At 39.9% G+C, this 24,431-nt stretch overlaps 2 protein-coding genes across 5 annotated transcripts in view; one reads left to right on the top strand and one right to left on the bottom strand.

Annotated features, from left to right (window-relative positions):
- The window catches only part of LOC126215158 (pre-mRNA-splicing factor 18), a 119,387-nt gene extending 105,148 nt beyond the window's left edge, over positions 1-14,239 (top strand). For 2 of the 3 annotated variants that reach the window (XM_049941828.1, XM_049941824.1), the window contains one exon: positions 606-2,503. In XM_049941828.1, coding sequence (XP_049797785.1) covers positions 606-620 — 15 coding nt within the window. In that variant the 3' untranslated portion in view covers positions 621-2,503. Of the gene's footprint in view, positions 1-605; positions 2,504-13,938 lie in introns of those variants that run through there. The other variant, XM_049941825.1, reaches the window with a different exon arrangement.
- LOC126215160 (ubiquitin thioesterase OTU1) overlaps positions 3,186-24,431 on the bottom strand; it is a 43,826-nt gene continuing 22,580 nt past the window's right edge. Inside the window, exon 3 of one of the 2 annotated variants that reach the window (XM_049941830.1) lies at positions 3,186-3,857. In XM_049941830.1, coding sequence (XP_049797787.1) covers positions 3,729-3,857 — 129 coding nt within the window. In that variant the 3' untranslated portion in view covers positions 3,186-3,728. Of the gene's footprint in view, positions 3,858-13,205; positions 14,159-24,431 lie in introns of those variants that run through there. The other variant, XM_049941829.1, reaches the window with a different exon arrangement.

Below are 24,431 nucleotides of genomic sequence, written 5' to 3'. Positions count from 1 at the left end.
CAAAGCTCACTATTGATAACTTGCAAAACATCAATCACAAAGCTATTTTAATCCAGAGGAAGATTATCACCAAGCACACAGATGAAATATACTTAAGGTTGATGAAGAATTCCTCCAAACAATAAATTCAACAGTGGAATAATAATAATAATAATAATAATAATAATATGAAGAGGATAGATTGCTACTCACCGCATAGAGATGCAGAAAGATACAATGGAAAGACTGCTACTCTTAATTTTTGGACAAAAACGTTCTCCTTCAGAAGCCAAAACACACACACACACACACACACACACACACACACACACAAATGGCTACTGCCTACTGTCTACAGTCACTCAGGCCCGTGAGGGCACACGTTTTGCAGTCTCTTCACTGCGTCTGTTTGCAAATGGACACCATCTCTATATGTTGATTAGCAATTTATCCATTTTGTATTATCATTCCTAATTGTGCTGAAGGTGCAGAAAAGTTATTTTCCCACCATTGCAAACATAATTTTTTCCTTTGTTTCAGCTGTAAGGTAAATTATTACTTATGCATCACGTGTTTCTTTACTAGTGGGCAATGACCAATCATTACGCCATGTCACCTTTTTTCAGCTGTACGATAACTGATTCCACCTTCACCCGAGTTGCTGCAAATTTCCGATACGACACCAGACTCTCGCCCGCAATAGAGGAAGAACAGTATGCCAGACAGGCAGGTATAAAAGAAGTGATGGCTGAACCACCAGTAATTTGTATACTACCTTGTGGAACTATAACATTCAAATCAAAATGTATGTAATCTAGAAATATGACAGTGCGTACTTCCGAGTTTAGTTAAAAAATGGCCAATAACTTTCTAAACATTTATGAATTTGTTATGTGACAGTCGGTCCTGTCTTTGTGAGCCTTGTAACAGTTTTAGAACCGGAGCATGCTCTGGGGCAAATACTGCAAAAAACTGTCACGTTTATTTGCATGTTCTACAGTTTAAATGATGAACAGACTAGCTGTAATTCAAATTCAAATAAAATGTTTTCAAATCAAGGTATGTTGTAATCTTTTGTTACTTATGTCTATATGATAAAGAGGATTTGTAACAAAAAGGTAGAGTAACAATAAGAGTCTTTATTACATTAAAAAATAAAATTTTTTCCAAAAATGACAAATGGCAAACAATTTCTTTGTTTTATAGCCATATAACATATGAGGTATATGGGCTCCCCAATGTACATAAAACTATGTAAATAAATTACTGTAATACATTTGTTTAGAATTTCAGTTGATCATTACCTGTAGGTATAATGGATGCACTACATTAATAAGGGACTCTTTCATGAGTCGTCTGGAGTACTATAAGAACTTGAGCAACAATTTTAATGTGGGGCTTTCCTGCAACTAGAACCCTAAAATTGAAAGCGCAGTCTTACTGAAATGTGTCAACAATTCACAAGCCTGTAATACTGCAGCAAGCCTTGTTAAAAAAAATGTTGTACTGAAAATATTATCGGTGCAGAATACTTCAACTAAGGTGATTACTTATGTAGATAAAGATACTAAAAAGATAAAGACACTGCACAGCTAAGTGCGCAGTACTTACATAGTACAAGAATAGAGTTAAAAATACAACTGCACTTAGTGAGCGAGTGTCGATTCTGAGCTAAATGAGGTCAATTTAACCAGTTTACGGACTACAATATTACCTAGTAATTAATTAAAAAATTTTAAGATTTCACTTACAGGCAACAGATCTTTGTCATTGTCCGAAGCAGGTACTTTCCTTTGTACAAGCTATTACTAATTCTATTAGCCTCATAGCTGTGTGATTATTGCACATAGCACTGAATCATTACAAAGTATTGAAGTTGCACAAATATTACTCTCATTTTAGTGATTACATACTGTCAACAAAAATGTATAAAACAATAAAGCTTTATTATATAAGGTATTTGCTACTGTTATATCACTGGAGTATGCAGATATGAACTGTAATACCTGCAGATTTCTTCAGCTCCACGGCTGAGATCAATGCTGGTCATTTACATTGACATTTGTACTACAGAGTTATACTCAGGCGTTGAAAAATCACAGCTTTGTATAAAGGATGAGATCCAGTTTTCGTGACGATAGTGAAGATATTAAAAACAGTTTGTATCAGAAAACAGGCTCCACTAAAAACTAATTATACTTAAAACCGAGGTCACTGTTTTCTTTATATTTAGCTAAATAGCAACATGCTTACCAGTCAGATAATAAAGCATGTATGCTACAACAATAAAAATATATTCCTTTGGAATAGCTTCTAATATATCTATAACCCACAAAACAGGATTTGCATACTGAAATTGCTTATATTGCAACTACATTATACAAATAAAATTATTGTGTATTTCAATAATCAAATGACTCTCTCTAATTATGCTGAGTGAGCCATAAATGTCAATAGTGCAAGACTGTCATCTGGGAAAATCACCCTGTATGACTTATCAACTGAAATAAATTTCTCTCTACTAGTAGAAGTATTTGAATTTATCCACATGATAAATATATATCTATAAACATACCTTCAAAAACGATTTTTATTGCATCTAGTCTTTTATCCCCACAGTTACAACAGTCAAGTCTTTCAATTCCAAAGTAATACAATAGCATACTTAGAAATCCATTATTGTGCAGTCCCAAAGTTTTTATAGCATGTTTTCTGTCATACAGCCAAACAAATGAAATTTGTGTTAGACACTGCTAATTACTGTGCCACGATTCTCCCCTAGCACTAAAGCCCCATCTAACTACCCAGTGTGATATTTCTTTGAAATAAGTGACCACAACTGGAACAGGCAATATTCTGAAAAATGGAACATCAGTAAACTTAATTTTGGTACACTTCACTTTTTGGAATAATTTGAAAGATTATTTGACAGATACGATTCTTCCTCGTCTTTACCATCTGCAGGTCTTGGCATCGCACTGTTTGAGAACCCAATCTGAGAAAAAATATGGCTTCTAGTTCTCCACTTTGAAAACTTAGAAAAGTTATGAAATTGCTGTACTACAATACGCGCCTTCAATCTCAGCTATATGGTGAGTAGCAATGATTCGTTTCACAATACTGTTACATTCCATCCTAGATTTTCCATTTTTTTTATTTACAATAATTTGTAGTTTCAAGTGACAGTTTCTTTTACTAAAGTAGCAGGTGTGTTGTGGTGAAAGGGGGGGGGGGGGGGGGCGCTTGGCCACTGTCGCTATAAGAGAAACCATTGATGACAGTACATCAATATTTAAACATGTATGGGCAATAAAAAATAAGAGACTTCAGTTTTCTCACGGCTGTGAAAAAAGAACCTTATTGTTAAGCAAATACGGACTTGAAGCAGCAAGCTTCAAAATCTCCCAATGACTAGTTTTTTAAACTTTTTATGAAACTGTAGGAGCAGCCTGATTTTGTGTAGTGAACACTTAGTCTTTTGGAAATAATATTATTACCTGGCAACATAAACTGCAGTCCCAAACAGAGTGTTGTATTTACATCTGCGAAAGAGATATTGAGACACAAAACAGGAAAATGGGGAAGCCATTGGCAAGCAGAACATAATAGAGCTCTACACACTTAAGTTAATTACAAGTTGCCTCCCTCAGACCTTTGAATGGACTTGCACTGCGGACCTACACTTTAATGTGGATTTCAAACCACAGTGCTACTTGGCATTTTTCGTATTAACAACTCACTGCAAGAGGTCACAGACAAGTAGAATACCAAACCTTTTGATTTGTAGCCTGATACTTGGGGACCTCACGGGCTGTTCGGCCTCGTCCACTTGCTAGGTACTTGTATGATTTGAAGGTCAATTCCCAGACATCAGTTTCCTAAAGTGGCATGACACAATCATAAAAAAGAAAAAAACTGTAAAAAATTGCTTATGAAGATTAGATGATTTCAGAGCACTGTTAAGCACAAAACATTTGTAAAACACAAACAAACACACACACACACACACACACACACACTCACTCTGTCTCAAGGACTTTCCACTGTTGTCAACAAAATTGTTGTGTTGGTAGACAAGTGCTTAGCATAAAAGTCTCGCAAATGTCTAGTCCTTGGTTCAGAACTCACAAGTAGCAACATTTATTTTTACTTTTTTAAAAAATTCCATACTAATTAACAAAGATATTATAATAATTTTTAGTAAAAAAATTATCTTTCTATTTTCAGTTACTAACTGCATGAAAATAAATTAATATTCAACAGACATGTGAAATGCCTTATTGTTAAATGAGAAAAAATTATACATCAGTAATACTGTTCTATTTGTAGACATTAAAAAGAATGTTATTTTCTACTTGATTTCGCGTTAATTTTTAATTTATTGTGAATACTGCTATTTTCTTGTTCACAGTAATCAAAAACAGAAATAAGTTATTTTTATTTAAAAAAAAAATACACGATTCATTATCTGTCACCTAACATTTGCGATTGGCAGTTTAGTATCCCCACCGACAAACGTCGCAATGGAGACAGACGAGCTGGCCCGGGTAGTGCAGCGAGGGCAACCCCGACACACGGCACGGATGATCTGCTGACAGAGGTGTTTATCTGTGGGCAGCAGGAAGCCCAGGTACCGTGGACCTCGCCTCACGCACCGTGCCGAGTGTCATCGCAGACAGATCAGTCGACAGCCAGCCGAATGCAGAGTTATCCCCGGGCTTATCTCTGTAAGGTTTCGCATTGCCCGCTTCCTGCAGATCTACTCTCGCTCGACGATTTTCGTTTCCCCTCACTACTAGCGAGTTTTGAATAGGTGACACGGTGTTCACGAGACTTGTGTTACGCAATCACCTACCGACAATTATGCCGGTAAGCCACAAATTTTATTTACTTAGTAGTGCTCCCGTATCAGCTAATCTTAACAAGATTTTTTGAGTTTTTTTAAAAGAATTGTATATTTTTGCTTCGGGAAACCAATGTCCGGGCATTGACTTAGGCTACAAGTACGAATAAAATCGAAGAGCACCTGTCTGCAGGGTATTCTTGTGAACCACACTAGAAGCTAAGTACACTTCTGTCCCGTCTCAAACGGAGCACGACGACTCGAGAAAATTGTCCGAGAGGATGCTGCAACTATTGTCAGGAATTGCAAACGAGTTCTGCAGTCGTGTGTGTGCTTCACATATGTTTGTTTCTCAGATACTACGAACAGTAACCGCAGGTGGCACCTTATCGTCAAGACTGATGGCAATGTTTCGAATAAGATTTCAATGTTTCTTGATCACAATACGCGTAGTCTTTCCTTTTGTGTTAAGTCAATACAATTATTAAAAAAAATGCCTTATGTTCTGGCTGTCATAGCAGGTCAATAGTGGGGACTGTTTATTGGACAACACATTATCAGAAAGTGACTCTTTGCTCCCTCGTATGTATAATCTAATATTATTGCATTTTAAATTTGGTGGTCTCATTCGAATAAGCTTAATAACAAGAAGCTGTCATACTAGCCACAAACATTTTTCCCGTTATTCCTTTGTACAAACGAATTACAAAATAACTGAGAACACTGTTTGAACACGACTTAACCGTGTCGTGTGGCACAACCGAATCCTCACAATAGGCAGCACTACACTCTTCTTTGTCATTTAACAATGACTGACATTCAGAATGGGTGGGAAAAATCACTGCTATCTTCTGTACATTTGGAAGGAGCACAGCTATCGAGTGCACACCGCTGTGGACTTCACTGGTTACATTTCTGTGAATCTTCGAAAACACTGCAGGGAATTCGGTGTTACTGTGGTGCAAACATTATTCACAAACAAACCACTGACATTAGGATGTTTGGCAGTTATCAGTGCAGTTGCTGTGCAGTGAGTGGCAACTCAATACAGTACAGAACACTATCATTATGTGTAATCTCTCCCATCCCCCACCCTCACTCTTTGTCACACTGCAGTTTGCTATCATACACTTAATAAATGATACGAGAACATGTGTATGCCGGGAAAATATTCCCGGTAACTGTTCTTTTTAAAAATGCATTCATTACTACTAGAACTGCAAATGTGTCTGTAGTTTCGTGCGACTGCTGTAAAAGTCAAAATGCACGAGCCAGTCTGACTTAACGACATCTTTGTATGCTAATGTATATTTTATGAAAGTAAAATTCAATTGAGGAAACAAATTATGAGACAGACTCGCTGGCCGGGAGGCAAAATGTTCAGCACAGATATAAAAGTGACAACACCGTTGTAGCTTTCGGAACTAACAGTTCCTTCCTTAGCATGACAGATGTGTAGGTTGGGTGCGGTTAAAAAGGAAAGGCAGATAACTCAGAATGGATTGCCTACTGAACTGTTCAAAACTGGACGGATAAACTGGAATTAACGGCCTACGTTTTCATGTTTCTGGAGGGAGAAGGGGAGAGGGAGAAGGAAGAGAGAGAACAATTACCACAGGAATGGAAACCGTGAAACTTATCCAACATACACAAGAAGGGTGACAGGAAAATTGCAATGCTATACAGGACTGAGTGTAACGAATTCAGTTTCTGGATTATATACGAAAATTATAAAGGTGACAATCAAATCGCAGATTGTGAATGGACATCAACAGAATGGATTCTGTGCCAGAAGATTATTCACAGACAATAAGTTTTGCTTAAAACAGGTCACAGAAGAAAGACTGGCCAGGAATTTATACAGCCCCACACGGTTTTCAATTATTTAAGAAATGCTACAATAGCATTCCCTCTGTAAACGGTGGATTGTAACGTGAAGAGAATGGAGTGACTCATTTATATGCTCAACCTGTTATGGCTTTATTTGGTGACACAAATTGTAAAATTAAAGTAGATATTAATATATCTGGTGAGATTCCAGTGATGAAAGGATTTTGGCAAGAATGCACGACAGTACCTACATTATTTAAAATATATTCGAATTCTGTCTTAAATTTACAGAAAACTTCTTGTCGTAGTATAGGTGTACGTATAAATGGCGAAATGCTCTTCACTCGGCATTTTGCCGATGTCTGGGTCTCTCTCTCTCTCTCTCTCTCTCTCTCTCTCTCTCTCTCTCTCTTTTTTTTTCTTTGCAGAGAACAAGGATGACACGAACTACACAGTTAGAAAGTTGCACAGACAATATCGGAAATTGGGTTTAACCATCAGTTTAAAGAAAACTGAGTATTTCGTTATTGTGAGTGTGGGGCGACACCTGACTTCTAGATTTTGGGTTAGTAAGGTCGGTGAACTTGTATAAACATTATCGGGGTCTTGTCTAGTAAAAGTGAAATTAAGAATTGTAATGGCCAAGATAGAGAAACAAAGCCACGTACGGAACAGAAACGTGGGAAATAACGGAAAAATGTAAGAGGAAGTTATTATTAATGAAGATGCAATTTTAGATAGTTGCTGTAGGTTGACACAGCAGGACATAATTAAAAATGAAGACATATGTACGAGAATAAACCTGGCACCACTGTAACAGACACCATCTAAGGAAAATGATCACAACAGCGTGGATACACACCATTTGGGTTAGAAGAGATTGCCTGAGATGATGAAATAGTTTCCAACTAATAGGCAAAGGTGATGCCCAAAAATAATATGGGAAGAGGCAGTCAGAAGAACTGTGTCAGAGAAGAATTTGCAAACAAGAGGATTGGAAAGACAGGAGCCTTTGGAAGCTAGGATGTGAGAAACAACTGTTGCATTAAATCCCTTAAAAATATGAGCCATATATAAATTGATGAACTAGTCCTATCACAGAGCTTCTTTACTTTTAGCAGTCACGTATACGAGCAAAAAGAAAACCTAGCTACGGGTAACTCTCGCAAACATATTTTTAGGTACTGCCGAAAATAAATGTTTTGAACTTTATGAAGACCTGACTAAATATGTCTTATAGATGACACACTTGTCCCGTTTGATGGCACTCTTGATGAAGCTAACAGATGTTACTAATGGTATAATATGGTGTGTAAAGTATCACCTTCAGCACAGACCCTGAGGATGATGGGACTATTCATTTTTTTTATCTGAAGGTCAAAAGTTGCATAATTCACAACTGCCATCCACAGTCCCATGAAGAAGCATACTTATGGTCACTAATTGACTATTAATCAAATATTCTTTAAGTGAGGCAAATATTAGTAATGAATTACATACAATGAATAATTAATTATGACGTTACACACCAAGAAGCTGGAGGGGAAAACTAGGAATACAGATCAGGTCACATTAGAATGGAGTGAACAAAAGAAAAGATAGGTGTATAGTTTTATCATTAGTGGGATCACATCTCTGATAACATAAGTCATTTGTTTTGGAAAATTAGGCTGCAAATTGGCTTCAGAACATACAACACTGTAGGGTCATGCATCATATAATACTTAGATAATAAGGCATGTAACATGTACAGAGTATATAAGATAAAATATAGTGACTATAATTAAGTTTTATGTGTGGCAGCTTAAAAACATGGCTTCGAGAATATCTTAATGTCAGTGAGTACAATTTCTCAGCATTTAGTGCTCATTTAAGAGAGTACAAGAGTTCTGATAATGATGCTAAAGGTGTCACCATTCTTCACAAGGCAGGCAGATTACTGAATATCCTAGAAGAAATAGACAAATGCTCACATGACAAAACACCTAGGCAAAGTCTATAATGAATGAGAGTTAAGAAATAAGATGTAAATGCAGAACTGTAACAATGTTTTAATCAAATAGGTTCGGATTAGAGCTTTCTTCTGTTTTCCTGCATGTAAAATGGACCGAATTTGGCAAGATACCTTGTTTCGCCCTCAGATAACGTTCCAAGTACACAACCTCGTTATATGATAAACACAGATTTTGTTGCATCACACCTGTCTTGGTCACTATGTCGTTCGTTACAATTAACATCATCGTTTTTATCTTTCTATATTCTACCCTTATATACTATTTGTCTAAGTGTGGTATTCATTATATACAGGGTGTCCCAGTAGGAACAGTCAATATTCGAGGATACGACAGAAATGATCATTCAAAGCAAAAAAGTCTAGTAAACATGGTCTCTGACATGCATACCTTGAGACCCTTGAGCACTTCATCTTTGATTTGTGAGAAAACACTCTTCTACTGCAAGGTCTTTGCTTTCCATATTTTGGAAGGAGGTATATGGATAAAACTGAGAAAAAAAATTGGCTAGTAAACACGGGCTCTAAACTGCACACATTACGAGCTTCAGTAAACGAGACACGTTTTGGAGTAGCGAAGACAAACGAGTGCTCGTATCTGTTAAGGTACGGATTTTATATCCCATGTTTATTAGGCTTTATTGCTTCAATTAATTCGTGTCATATCTCTGAATACTGACTATTCCTTGTGGGACACCCTGTACAGGGGAGACATATCACTGGTGTTTCTAAATATGATCTTGGAGGTAACAAGAGGCCTGTAATATAGACTTGACCACCAGTTCCACATTTTTATCCCGTGACAGTAGGATACAATACGACCGAGAAGTGCGGCTGTTTAATGTCTGACAGCTATAACATGTACACAAGACAACCTGTGTACTACACACAGAGAATGGAGCATATTGTAATCACGAGACATGATTACAATAAGATTTTAAATATCCACAGGGTTTTACATTTTCTAGTTCCACATTAATTTTAACATCATAAAGATTTCATACTTGACACATGTCATCTGATATAGGTGTAAACAAAATGTAAGAAATGCATTTATTGGTTTGTCGTCTGTATCACGTGCCGCCGATGGTGAGTTATGTGCCCGAATGCCGATTTGGCAACTGAATATTTTACGTGCAGTCCACGGTGTACATCAAGATGTATTTCAAGAAATATAAATTTTCAGTTACCCAATGTGCATCTCGACGGTTTGGTTCGTCACAAAATGACAACTCGGGACATGAAGTTTACTGGAAGCCACTTCATACAGACTTTCACAAACCACAAGTGTCCTCAGAACTTTGGTTCACAGAAAACAGCACTGCTGCCTAGAGCAGTTTGCATGGTGAGTTCTTACACTTAAAAGCAGTTTTTGAAGCAAATGGGTATTATCGACAACAGATATGTAAGGTGGGCATAAGGAATGAGAAAGAAGTCACAGATAAGCTTCACGGCTTTCCTGCCATATGTGGGAAACTTATTATCATCAAAAGTAGGTCATTTCATCACCTAGCACAAATTTAAAGCAGTTTTTCACTCTCCAACAAAAACATCAACACTTTTAGGTTCTGTCAAAGGATACTCAATGCCTCCTCAAGGATGGTATTTGTGAGGTGGTCCCTTGCGAGTGTGGCCTTTTAGACAATGGGCAGGCTCATCCGGTCCTTGTATGATGCAGGGAGCACTGTAGGAGCAAAAAACTGGCTGAGGCAGAGCACTGCATTGAAACTGGTTACTCTATGTGATACAAAAATGTCGAAATTCTACAACTGATTCTGTATTTTTGGGACTTAGTGGTGAAAGAAGCAATGGAAATTCATTTGGTGCAGAATTTAATTAACAGAGGTAGCAGTCTCAACCTGCAGAAATCATTGAATCCAGTACTTGCTTTCACAAACTTGCAAAGATGTCACTACAGCCCAGCTAATAATGATATGTGGATATTAAAGCACAGATCGACCATGTAGCCACAGATTCAATTTAGGCTCGCTCTCTGTCGCCAATCGACATCTCCGTGGTTTAAATCGTGGAATGAGTACTTTAGCTCAATCTGAAGATGTCCAAAGGTATAGGGTCGAAATATTAGACGAAGAAGAAGAAGAAGAAGAAGAAGAAGACGAAGATGATGATGATGGAGAATATACAGCTGTACTCGAAAAAATTTATGGATCATTTACCCTACACCCATCTCCAGCTCAAACTACTTAGAGTGAGAGAAGGAATTAGTCTAGTGGTAACACCAATAGCCTGTGTGTACTGCATGTATACGGATGGAACAACAGAATAACTATTTGCAGTAAAATTTAAAAATGTGGATAGTTACTAGTTATGAGCATTTATGTTAGCAAGTTAAAAGTATATTATATGTACACTGACATCTAGATCTGTGCAAGCAGTGTTTTGAGATGAGTGTAGGCCTACCTGCAAGCCCTTCCACCAATTGTCATCCCATAAAAGCGTGCGCGCACCCACCCCATTCCCTCCCCCCCCCCCCCCCCCCCCCACACACACACACACAGAGAGAGAGAGAGAGAGAGAGAGAGAGAGAGAGAGAGAGAGAGAGAGAGAGAGAGAGACCCAAGTTGTTATCAAATGAGCAAATGCACAGCGTAACTATGTAAAGTTTTTTTTTAGAATCTAAAAGTATGTTTCCAAGGAAACCTTTCACCAAATTGCCCTCTTCTGTGTGGCACATCTTATCTATAACCAGATTACTGAGCTATCTATTAATTTAGGGTACGATTAATAAAAATGTGTTTGCCAAATGTAGCAGAATGGTGGGAGGCGGGATTGGGGGGGGGGGGGGGGGGAGCGAATCATGCAAGGTAGGTGAAAAGAAAGAAAAAAAAAATCAGTGTCTTCATAATATTGTGAAACTTTGGACACACAATGCGAAGGCATGCCTCGCTGGAAAAAACATTAATGCTGGGGAAGATTGAAGGAACTAGAAGAAGAGGACGTCAGAGGATGAGATGGATCGATGGCATCACAGAAGCAATGTGTTCCAACCTGGGTCTACGGGAGAAAGTGCAAGACAGGAAAAACTGGCGTGATTTGGTTCATGGGGTCACGAAGAGTCTGAACCGACTAAACGAATAGAGAGAGAGAGAGAGAGATTCAAACAAGAAATTGCAGTTGCCTTTGCACAGTTACCAAAAATGAAAAAATGAAGGTTTTGAGAGAGAGTGAGAGGAGGGGGGTGGGAGAGGAGGGGGGGGGGGGAGCACAAAGAACTGAAAACCCTCAAATTTTTGCTTGAACACCTGTCCATCTTGCACCTTCTGCTTGTTATTTTTCCCCTCTTCCTTTTGGTAAAGGAACTATTCAAGAGTTCTACACAGTAGGCGAGCAACAACTCCCTATTGAAAATTGCTTGTAACTTCTATTAATCAGTTTATGCTTATGTAGAATTTCAGCAATGCACAACTATATGATTGTAAGGAACGTGTTTTTGCTTAGTCTGTTCTAGGAATCTTTCTAAAAGTCATGATTTGAGGAAGGTGCTCCAAATGAAATATATATTCAACAAATTTTATGCACCCAACCCCGATATTTTTTTATATTTTGCTAAATGCAACAACAGACTTATGCTCAAGGAATAATGACAGAGTATTAGACACTAATTTTCATAATGGAATACGAAACTACAGCAGTCATAAATATTGTGTTAGATTTGCTTCCCCCCCCCCCCTCTCTCTCTCTCTCACACACACATATATAGGTCTCATCCAGTCAGGTATCTTGTATCAGCTCACATACTGCCACAGAGTGAAAATTCATTCTGGAAAAAAAGCCTGAAAATTTTGGATTTTGGTCCCAGTATGTCCTGTCAATTAATACACAACAATGGAGGCAATTCAAGAGCTCTGCCAGTCCTGTGATGAGTTTTAACATTCCACTGTCTATTAGGTCACCCTTACCTACTGGATGTAGATTTGTATGCCACACAGAGAGTGTACTGCACGCACACATCTATTAGTGCAGACATTATGAATGTTATACCTCAAAAACAAAATAAAAGGACATGCAACAACTCACAGTGGTTAGCATGTCTTTATCTTGCCTCCTCCAGCACAAAATCTGAGAAAAGGACACATTCAGACCACATTTTAAATTTTCCAAACAAGAATACTCAGAACAGTGACTGCACAGAATAAATATATCGAGAAATTCTGCAAATCTATCAATGCGAAGGCTAATGACGCGAATACTGAACATTATCTGGGAATGCACAACTTATATTACTTAACGGTGTATTCTAAACATTTAATTTTTTGTAAAAATCACCTACGTTAAATCTTTTTACCCCAACATGCTGGCTATAAATGAAACTATTTTGACTCTCGAAATCTAGGTACGCGTTTAATGTTAACAACATGCACGCCAACAAATGAAGGAATGGCGTATTAATATTAATATGGAAACGAATGTCACAAATTTAAAAGTCACATTCATTTCTTAATGCAGAGAACAACAAAAAGGATTTCACATGAGCAGCTCACAAAAACTTATATAAATTAAATGTTATTATGGTGGGTAAAACATTCACTATTCTGAAAATGTACCTAGAAGTCAAAAGTAATAATGTGAAAAACAATAATCCTATATGTTCAGCAAAGCCTGGTACATAAGGCACTATGTCTGTATCTGAGAACACCTTTCAGATAAAAAATTTATATCACATTACTGGCACCACAAATGCTTGCAAATATTGGATTCTTGTCATACAAATTATCAGATTAGTTTCAAAACACTGAATTTTTAGTTTCAGGTGTACTTTTTTTTGAAATGTGCTTATTGGTTCTGCAATCAAAGGAAAGTATTATATTGGGGGGAAAAAAAGACAAAACCCTATTACGCGAAGATTGATATTTTCGACACACTGTTAATTTCCTTTCAATAGTAGATGTTTAAATTGTTAAAACTCCACAATTATTTACGATTTCAAAACTAATAAGTCCTATTTTTCTTTCTGTACAAAGTTTGGAAGCTCTGTGCCATTACATACACGATTGTGATCAAAATGTGAGGTACAGTTGTATATTACAAAGAGCACAATTTCATCGAAGGCAAAGTTGCTTTTCTTCAGGGCTCAATAAGCAACCAGTTGTATCAGGCATAGGGAAACATAAAATTCACATAAAAAAAAAATGGTGTTATGACGACTGCAGATCAAAAAGGGATGAAAAACAGAGAAATGCCAGAATGACAATCCGTGTTGTAAATGTTGCTAGTATAGTGACAAAATACGAGAGCGCCTCCTCCTACTCCACAGGGGCACCCGGGACCTCCCCGAAGCTGGTGTGGCCGGTCTCCCGGGCGTGCGCCTGTGCCTCAGCTTGCCCGCGCAGCGACACCCGGCACTCGAGGCAGCACAGCGTGAAGCGCTCCACGTCTGTGAACTGCCGGCTACTCTTGGCCTCGCGTGCCAACTGTTCTGCTTCCAGCAGCACACGGTCGTCCGATGTCGGGAAAATTGTCTGGATGCTGTCGCCCTGCACAGAGAAATCCTTTGCCTGTAACATGTTACCTATTCTACTAGATATTTTACTAATAAAATGAAACTGCACCATTTCCGTACTGTTCTATCTACATTGTTCCCTGGGTACAGTAAGAATCTGGGTCGCTTTCTTGGGCTCGTTTTTGTGCCAAGTTCTCGGTAATGGTCTTTTTGGGCCACGGGTATGGAAACGGTACTGTGAATCGTGTTGTGGAGTGCTGCATGTTTGTAAGATTTTGGGTGTAAAGAGGAAGCTGAGAATCTTTCTTGTAAATTTTAAGTTTACGGTTTGTATTTTGTATCGGTAAATTCGACCCAGGAAATTAATGGCGAAACCCCCTAATTCCGTACTGATCTTTATTGCGATAAGTCACTAATTCATATTTTCCAAGAACGTCTGGAGTTGCCTTGTGAAATCTCTCCACACATAAAGAATATCATCAACATATCTGCATCGATACACTACACATTTTTCCGATTTGCCAGTTGTAAGATGTACAGCAGCTGTACATTTTTTTTGTAACCAATTTTGGTACATTTTGGGCCACCTTCAGGGCGCACAGAAACATGATTGGGCTATCGATTCACAATAATTTGCATTCTGTTTTCAATATGGTTACAGAGATCCTAAATTGGAAGTAAAATAATTGCACATCACTCTGAAGTACGAGGGTCAGTCAAACAAAAACCTTAAATATTTTTTTAAATGTTATTTATTGTGCAGAAGTAGTACAAAGCTGCATCACTTTTCAACATAGTCTCCCCCGCACTCAATGCAAGTCCTCCAGTGCTTACAAAGTGCATAAATTCCTTTAGAAAAAAATTCTTTTGGTAGTCCGCGCAAACACTCGTGCACCGCGTGGCGTACCTCTTCATCCGAACGGAACTTCTTTCCTCCCATTGCGTCTTTGAGTGGTCCAAACATATGGAAATCACTTTGGGCAAGGTCTCGTGATTATGGTGGATGAGGAAGACACTCAAAATGCAGGTCTTTGATTGTTGCAACTGTTGTACGGGCAGTGTGGGGCCTTGCATTGTCACGTTGCAAAAGGACACCTGCTGACACCAATCCACGTCGCTTTGATTTGATTGCAGGCTGCAGATGATTTTTTAGGAGATCTGTGTATGATGCACTGGTGACAGTGGTGCCTCTAGGCATGTAATGCTCCAAAATGACGCCTTTATCATCCCAAAAGAGAGTCGGCATAATCTTCCCCGCTGACGGTCCTGTTCGAAACTTCTTTGGTTTTCGTGATGAGGAATGGCGCCATTCCTCGCTCGTTCTCTTCGTTTCCGACTGGTGGAAGTGAACCCAGGTTTCGTCCCCAGTAACGATTCTCGCAAGGAAGGTATCACCTTCTCGTTCAAAGTCCCGAAGAAATTCTTCACGAGCATCGACATGTCATTCTCTCATTCCAGGAGTCAGCTGCCGTGGCACCCATCTTGCAGACACTATGTGAAACTGGAGTACATCGTGCACAATGTGGTGTGCTGACCCACAACTAATCTGTAAACGTGCTGCAATGTCATTCAGTGCCACTCGGCAGTTTTCCTTCACTATGGCTTCAACTGCTGCAATGTTCTGCGGAGTCACAACTCGTTGTGCCTGACCTGGACGAGGAGCATCTTCCACTGATGTCACACCATTTGCAAACTTCCTATTCCATTCGTAGACTTGCTGCTGTGACAAACATGCATCACCGTACTGAACCTTCATTTGTCGATGAATTTCAGTATGTTTCACACCTTCACTACGCAAAAACCGAATAAAAGAATGCCGTTCTTCCCTGGTGCGAGTCACAAGTGGGGTGGCCATCTTTATACTCGTACCGTGATGGTATGTGTGCATCTGCACTATGCTGCCACCTACAGGCCATTCTGCATGCTATTTGAAGCACACTTACCAAATTACAGGATAACGGTGCAAAATTTCAATTTGTTATTACATATTTAAGGTTTTCATTTGAGTCACCCTCTTATTAGTTTCAATGGTGTTCATAGACAGCTGAAGTTATAAAAACTGAACCAAGCTCCAGATCCAATGTATCCATTGGCGGTCCTATACTGAATTTGCAGCCGATTTAGCCCCTCTTTCAACTGTAATAATATCATTGATACCAGGAAGAGAAAACAGTACTGAGTAGTCCGAGTGTAGGTCGCACCTGTCTATAAGAAGGGTAGAAGAATTGATCCACAGAACTACCATCCTACATCCACAACACTGACTTGTTGTAGAACATTGAAACATATTCTCAGCTCAGACATAATGAGATAGCCTGTTTGTAGCACGTGTACCAACTTACAGGATAACGGTGCGAAATTTCGATTTGTTATTACAAATTTAAGGTTTTCATTTAACTCACCCTCGTAAATATAAAACTGTTTGTCATCTGTATACTTTTCAGTACTGCTATCTTTCTAAATTTATCCACTCAGGTTGCCGAGTGAACTAAAGTGCCCTCTTCAGGGATGTGCAGAGGCTTGCCAGCTCCAGATCAAATCCGCTTCTCGGATTGACAATGAGGGCTGCTGCGCTGTATACTATTTATAGGTCATTTCCCACATCCACCAGGCTGGTTCCCATGTCTCACCTCACCAGGCAATACCCAAACTCTTTCAAAAACAATGCCACATCTGACAATGAAATTACATTAGATGCAGGCAGAAAGGGCACAGTTGTTTTAAAATGTTCTCGGAGTGATGATTCCATCGGAATAATAGTCTATATAAGGAAGGGTACACTGGGTCCTCTACAAAAATTGAAGTACCATACTACCACCAACCGTGCATTGGCTGAATAAAGGAAGGATCTTTCTAATACATTCACCAACCTGTCCGACCCCTACTTCTGCCCGGAAAAGTCCTCACCATTAACTGATAAGCTTTTAATTTCACCAGTGGTGTTTCTAAGCAGAGGGTTAAACCTCTCACAGTAAATGAGTCCCCAGCTCATCCTGTCTGTCTCAAATGTTTCAACTGTGGGTCTTCTTTACATCCACCACTGTATTATCTTCATTTAAAGTAACATTCCTACGAGCCACTGGAATAAGTAATTATTTACTGTGACAAACAGCCCTTATAGCACATGGAGCATTAGGATACTGCACAATTTTGGTTTTGTTTTTCATGTTATTCTGAATATTTTTGTGAGATAAAGTTAAAGATCTGTTGCGTGGTCCATCGGTTCTGTCAAACTCGTGTAAAAAATAAAGAATGGGATACGTGATCCTCTTAAACAGGCCATCAGAGGTAAAACCAGTGGCAGCTTGTGCAAAATTTTACCAATGTGCTACAATATTAAAAAAATAAATGTGTTTCATTATTTCATCACAATATTATTGTTAATCACCTAAGACCAAGTCTGTTGTTTATATGTTTGTTTTACTAATGCTTTAATGTGTCACAGATGTTTCACTCCCCATGTAACCCAAACACCACTGTTCCCGAATAACGAACATCACAATTACAGATTCAACACTTGATACACTTCCAAACTAAATGTCCTATTATACTCACTTTTTTCTACCATCACCTTACTAAGGTAGAAATCGTAACTAAATTCAATATATTATTTTTATGTATAAAAATTGAACTGTTTCAATATATTTAAAGTTTACAATCAACAGTTTAACACTGTGAGGGGGGAAATAATAATGAACCTCAGCTGACAAACTGCATCAGTGCGCTTGACCACTGTGCCACAGCACCTCGATGTTAATTATTGCACAAAAGTCCCTCCTTCACTACTCATAAATATTTAGCGTATGTTTTACGTTTTCCTAGAGCCCACTCAGGAGAAATATTCTAGGAACTTTAAAAGGACCTCTACCTGCTTCTACTCACATAGTTTGAGCTTAATTGGTGAGCCTTTAACTCTCATTTTTTTCTCCTCCTTCTTGAAAAAGACCCCTTTTGCAAATCATCTACAGAATTCGCCATGTTGCTTTTACAATACTTTACACACACTTTCAAAGAAAAATACAGGCAGTGCTGGCAGGGATGACATCTACATCTACATACACTCCTGGAAATGGAAAAAAGAACACATTGACACCGGTGTGTCAGACCCACCATACTTGCTCCGGACACTGCGAGAGGGCTGTTCAAGCAATGATCACACGCACGGCACAGCGGACACACCAGGAACCGCGGTGTTGGCCGTCGAATGGCGCTAGCTGCGCAGCATTTGTGCACCGCCGCCGTCAGTGTCAGCCAGTTTGCCGTGGCATACGGAGCTCCATCGCAGTCTTTAACACTGGTAGCATGCCGCGACAGCGTGGACGTGAACCGTATGTGCAGTTGACGGACTTTGAGCGAGGGCGTATAGTGGGCATGCGGGAGGCCGGGTGGACGTACCGCCGAATTGCTCAACACATTGGGCGTGAGGTCTCCACAGTACATCGATGTTGTCGCCAGTGGTCAGCGGAAGGTGCACGTGCCCGTCGACCTGGGACCGGACCGCAGCGATGCACGGATGCACGCCAAGACCGTAGGATCCTACGCAGTGCCGTAGGGGACCGCACCGCCACTTCCCAGCAAATTAGGGACACTGTTGCTCCTGGGGTATCGGCGAGGACCATTCGCAACCGTCTCCATGAAGCTGGGCTACGGTCCCGCACACCGTTAGGCCGTCTTCCGCTCACGCCCCAACATCGTGCAGCCCGCCTCCAGTGGTGTCGCGACAGGCGTGAATGGAGGGACGAATGGAGACGTGTCGTCTTCAGCGATGAGAGTCGCTTCTGCCTTGGTGCCAATGATGGTCGTATGCGTGTTTGGCGCCGTGCAGGTGAGCGCCACAATCAGGACTGCATACGACCGAGGCACACAGGGCCAACACCCGGCATCATGGTGTGGGGAGCGATCTCCTACACTGGCCGTACACCACTGGTGATCGTCGAGGGGACACTGAATAGTGCACGGTACATCCAAACCGTCATCGAACCCATCGTTCTACCATTCCTAGACCGGCAAGGGAACTTGCTGTTCCAACAGGACAATGCACGTCCGCATGTATCCCGTGCCACCCAACGTGCTCTAGAAGGTGTAAGTCAACTACCCTGGCCAGCAAGATCTCCGGATCTGTCCCCCATTGAGCATGTTTGGGACTGGATGAAGCGTCGTCTCACGCGGTCTGCACATCCAGCACGAATGCTGGTCCAACTGAGGCGCCAGGTGGAAATGGCATGGCAAGCCGTTCCACAGGACTACATCCAGCATCTCTACGATCGTCTCCATGGGAGAATAGCAGCCTGCATTGCTGCGAAAGGTGGATATACACTGTACTAGTGCCGACATTGTGCATGCTCTGTTGCCTGTGTCTATGTGCCTGTGGTTCTGTCAGTGTGATCATGTGATGTATCTGACCCCAGGAATGTGTCAATAAAGTTTCCCCTTCCTGGGACAATGAATTCACGGTGTTCTTATTTCAATTTCCAGGAGTGTATATACTCTGCAAGACACATACCACCACTTGTCATTTCCCCACCTCTCTACTCGCAAATAGAGCGAGGGAAAAATGACTGCCTGTACGACTCTGTGTGAGCCATAATTACTCGTATCTTATCTTTGTTGTCCTTACGCGTGATGTGTGTTGGCAGCAGTAGAATCTTTTGGCAGTCAGCTTCAAATGCCGCTTCTCTAAATATTCTCAATAGTGTTTCTGAAAAAGAATATCGCTTTCCCTCCAGAGATTCCCATTCGAGCACTCGGTAACACTTGTGCATTGTTTGAACCTACCGGTAACAATTCTAGCCGCCTGCTTCTGAATTGCTTCGATGTCTTGCTTCAATCCAACCTGGTACTGATCCCAAACACTCTAGCAGTACTCGAGAACAGGTTGCACCAGCTCGCTATATGCACTCTCCTTTACAAGCGAACCACTCTTTCCTAAAATGCTCCCAATAAACTGAATTCGACCATTTGTCTCCTCTACCACAGTTTTCACACACTCGTTTCCCCTCGTATCGCTTCACAACATTATGACCGTATATTTAAATGACTTGACTGTGTCAGGCAGGACACTAGTAATACTGTATCCGAACATTACAAGTTTGTTCTTCCTACTCATCTGCATTAACATACATTTTTCCACATTTAGGGCTAGCTGCCATTCATCACACCAACCGGAAATTCTGTCCAAGACGTCTCGTGTCTTCCTACAGTCACTCAACTTTGACACCCTACTGTGCACCACGGCATCATCATCAAACTACCACAGATTGCTGCCCACCATGTCTGCCAAATCATTTATGTATATAGAGAACAACAGCCGCCCCCTCACACTTCCCCAGGGCACTCCTGACGACACTCTCGTCTCTGATCAACACTTGCTCTCGAGGACAACGTACTGGCTTCTATCATTTAAGAAGTCTTCGAGCCACTCACATATCTTAACTTACTCCTGCAATGGGGCACTGTGTCAAATGCTTTCCGGAAATCTAGACATATGGAACCTACCTGTTGCCCTTTGTCTATAATTCGCAGCATATCGTGTGAGAAAAGGGCAAGCTTCGCACGAGCAATACGTTCTAAAACTGTGCTGATTCGTGGACATAAGCTTCTTAGTCTCGAGAAAGTTTATTACATTCGAACTGAGAATATGTTTGAGGATTTTGCAGCAAACAGAAGTTAGAGATATTGGTCTGTAATTTTGCAGGTCCATTCTTTTAGCTGTCTTATATACTGCAATCACCTACACTGTTTTCCAACCACTTGGGACTTTGTGCCGAGCAAGACATTCGGGATAAATGCAAGCTAGGTAATCGGCCAATGCCATAAAGTACTATTTGTGAAACTGGACCTGGTGATTTACTTGTTTTCCAATCTTTCAGTTGTTTCTACACACTCACACCAGGGCACGTGCATTTGAAAACCCTTCACTGATCTGATCGTAGTGTGGCTGACCGCCATTGCAGCATTTGACACTGGCTTCCAGTTGTCGTGGAGAGAGCACTACAAAACACGGTATTGTCCATTTCATTTGTACACCGACGTGCATTTGAAGAGAAATGGGATAATTTTAGTGCAATTTCTGGCTCACTTTAGAAGAGAAATGATCCCAATTTTAGTATGATATTTACAGTGTGCTGTAGCACATTAACACATGATCAACTGTCACCACTGAGTGAAACACATGTGAAACTGTAAAGGCATAGTGGCTATTTCTTCTTCTGGTTGACAGCCTTTCATCCAAAATGAGATTCACAGTACTTTTTTACAAGATGATTAAGTTTATGTCTAAGAGATAACTCTCCACACTTATAAAAAAAAGAAGCTGAGCAGTTTGCACAGGTGTGAGGTATATGGCCATGACTAATCAGTAATTTTGCTAAGCACCTATCATCTCTGGAGACGGATTTCTGAACTTTCTAAACTGAGAGTTAAGTGTAAGAATTACTAGAACGTAACGCAATTTTTTTTTTCAACAATTACATCTGCAGAATTACACACGTGCTGTCATTTCAAGGATTTCGACAGATAGAGGGTAATGTGTTGTGTGGAAACTAGGCTCGATAAATGGGACCGGATTTCATTTTTGAATTCTGGGCCCACAACTGCACAAAAATCATTCGCAATATTTATGTTAATCACTGTAAAGCAAGGGTCTGACAATGTGCACAATTATGACTGACTTTAGGAGAAATTTTCCAGTGGCATGCAAACTTCTAAGCTCTGGTGCCGCCAGGCAGATTTCACTGCTGTGTAAGGCAGCTGATAAAACTGCACTGCTGTCACTGTGGTGCTTCCGTGGCTAATTTTTTATGCCCGGAAACCACACCAGTGTGGGAAATATCTAAATCACACCTTGCTATCGAGCAACCTATGTCTTGAAGTAAGCTTAATGACTGCAAAGATTTATCTCCCATCTGTATGTAGCCCAATGACAGACTCCAAGAGGTCTTCCAATCGCATGTACTTCCACTCGTAACGAAGATACCAATTGTCGTATTCTGCCGGACTAACGGCCAGCCACACAGCTTAACATGACCGAATCTGCCCCACCCATTCTATCGTACACTCGGCATGTCTCGAAGCAAAAGCACATTGTGCAACAGAGGCTGACATGTGGAACGTGGCATTGGGATGCACCAATGAACAATAAGTAACTGTACACAAAGACCCTCCAGCATGTTAAAGGTATTGGAGATCCATTTTTACTTAGATGAATAGTCGGAACACGTTCCTGAAAATGATCAATGTGTTTTCAGAACATTTTCAACCATTGAGATAAAAACATTAACTTGTACTTGGGAAATATCCTATGTTGGTTTCTGGCTCTAGAATAGCCGCCTCCAGTGAGATAAATTTAGGTTACAGCTGTTTTGAAAGTTAGATTAAATGCTGGAGAGAAAAAAAAAATACATATTTAAAATTTATTTCTGCTCTTCTTGTGGGATGTTGATTGGTACACTTTTACCTTAATGAAAGCTTACCTTTCCAAAATAAGGAATATTTTAATAACTGTGTGTTGCCTTTCAGAGGATCTAAATGATATACATGTGAACCACTGTTTCTGTTGATAAAATTTTAATTCGAAAAACAACAAGCCTGGTCTATATAAACAGTTAACTAATTTTAAATGTTCTGATGAGCAATATGAATCAAATGATCTCATTTTCAAATAGGATCGACTTTCAGGTTAAGCATAATTTAACAACAAAAAAACATGCAGTTCCAATTTTAGATTAATTTTGCCTCACTCTGTCATACTTACAAAGGGATTTTTTTTGTTTTTTGGAAAGAATTTTATTTATTCAGCTGCATCAATGTTGTTGTTGTTGTTGTTGTTGTTGTTTTCAGTCCAGAGACTGGTATGATTCAATTCTCCACACTACTCTATCCTGCGCAAGCTTCTTCATCTCCCAGTACCTACTGCAACCTACATCCTTCCGAATCTGTTTAGTGTATTCATCTCTTGGTCTCCCTCAACGATTTTTACCCTCCATGTTGTCCTCCAATACTAAATTGGTGATCCCTTGATGCCTCAGAATATGCCCTACCAACCGATCCCTTCTTCTAGTCAAGCTCTGCCACAAATTCTATTCAATACCTCCTCATTAGTTATGTGATCTACCCATCTAATCTTCAGCATTCTTCTGTAGCACCACATTTCGAAAGCTTCTATTCTCTTCTTGTCTAAACTATTTATCGTCCACATTTTACTTCCATACATGGCTACATACAAATACTCTCAGAAACGACTTCCTGACACTTAAATCTATACTCGATGTTAACAAATTTCTCTTCTTCAGAAACGCTTTCCTTGCCATTGCCAGTCTGCATTTTATATCCTCTCTACTTCGACCATCATCAGCTATTTTGCTCCCCAAACAGCAAAACACATTTACTACTTTAAGCGTCTCATTTCCTAATCTAATACCCTCAGCACGACTACATTCCATTACCCTCGTTTCGTTTTTGTTGATGTTCATCTTATATCCTCCTTTCACAACACCTGTCCATTCCGTTCAACTGCTCTTCCAGATCCTTCGCTGTCTCTGACAGAATTACAATATCATTGGTTAACCTTAAAGTTTTTATTTCTTTTCCATGGATTTTAATACCTACTCTGAATTTTTCTTTTGTTTCCTTTACTGCTTGTTCAATATACAGATTGAATAACATCAGATAGGCTACAACCCTGTCTCACTCCCTTCCCAACCACTGCTTCCCTTTCATGCACCTCGACTGTTGTAACTGCCATCTGGTTTCTGTACAAATTGTAAATAGCCTTTTGCTCCCTGTATTTTACCCCTGCCACCTTCAGAATTTGAAACAGAGTATTCCAGTCAGCATTGTCAAAAGCTTTCTCTAAGTCTACAAATGCTAGAAACATAGGTTTGCCTTTCCTTAATCTATTTTCTAAGATAAGTCGTAGGGTCAGTATTGCCTCATGTGTTCCAACAGCTCTACGGAATCCAAACTGATCTTCCCCGAGGTTGGCTTCTACCAGTTTTTCCATTTGGCTGTACAGAAGTCGTGTTAGTATTTTGCAGCCGTGGCTTGTTAAACTGACACTTCGGTAATTTTCACATCTGTCAACACCTGCTTTCTTTGAGATTGGAATTCTTCTTAAAGTCTGAGGGTATTTTGCCAGTCTCATACATCTTGCTCACTAGATGGTAGAGTTTTGTCATGACTGGCTCTCCCAAGGCCATCAGTAGTTCTAATGGAATGTTGTCTACTCCCGGGGCCTTGTTTCGACTCAGGTCTTTCAGTGCTCTGTCAAACTCTTCACGCAGTATCTTATCTCCCATTTCGTCTTCGTC

The sequence above is a fragment of the Schistocerca nitens genome, chromosome 12 (genome assembly GCF_023898315.1).
Source record: "Schistocerca nitens isolate TAMUIC-IGC-003100 chromosome 12, iqSchNite1.1, whole genome shotgun sequence".
In the NCBI taxonomy this organism is placed as follows: Eukaryota; Metazoa; Arthropoda; class Insecta; order Orthoptera; family Acrididae; genus Schistocerca; species Schistocerca nitens.
This window is presented reverse-complemented; position numbering and strand designations above follow the sequence as displayed.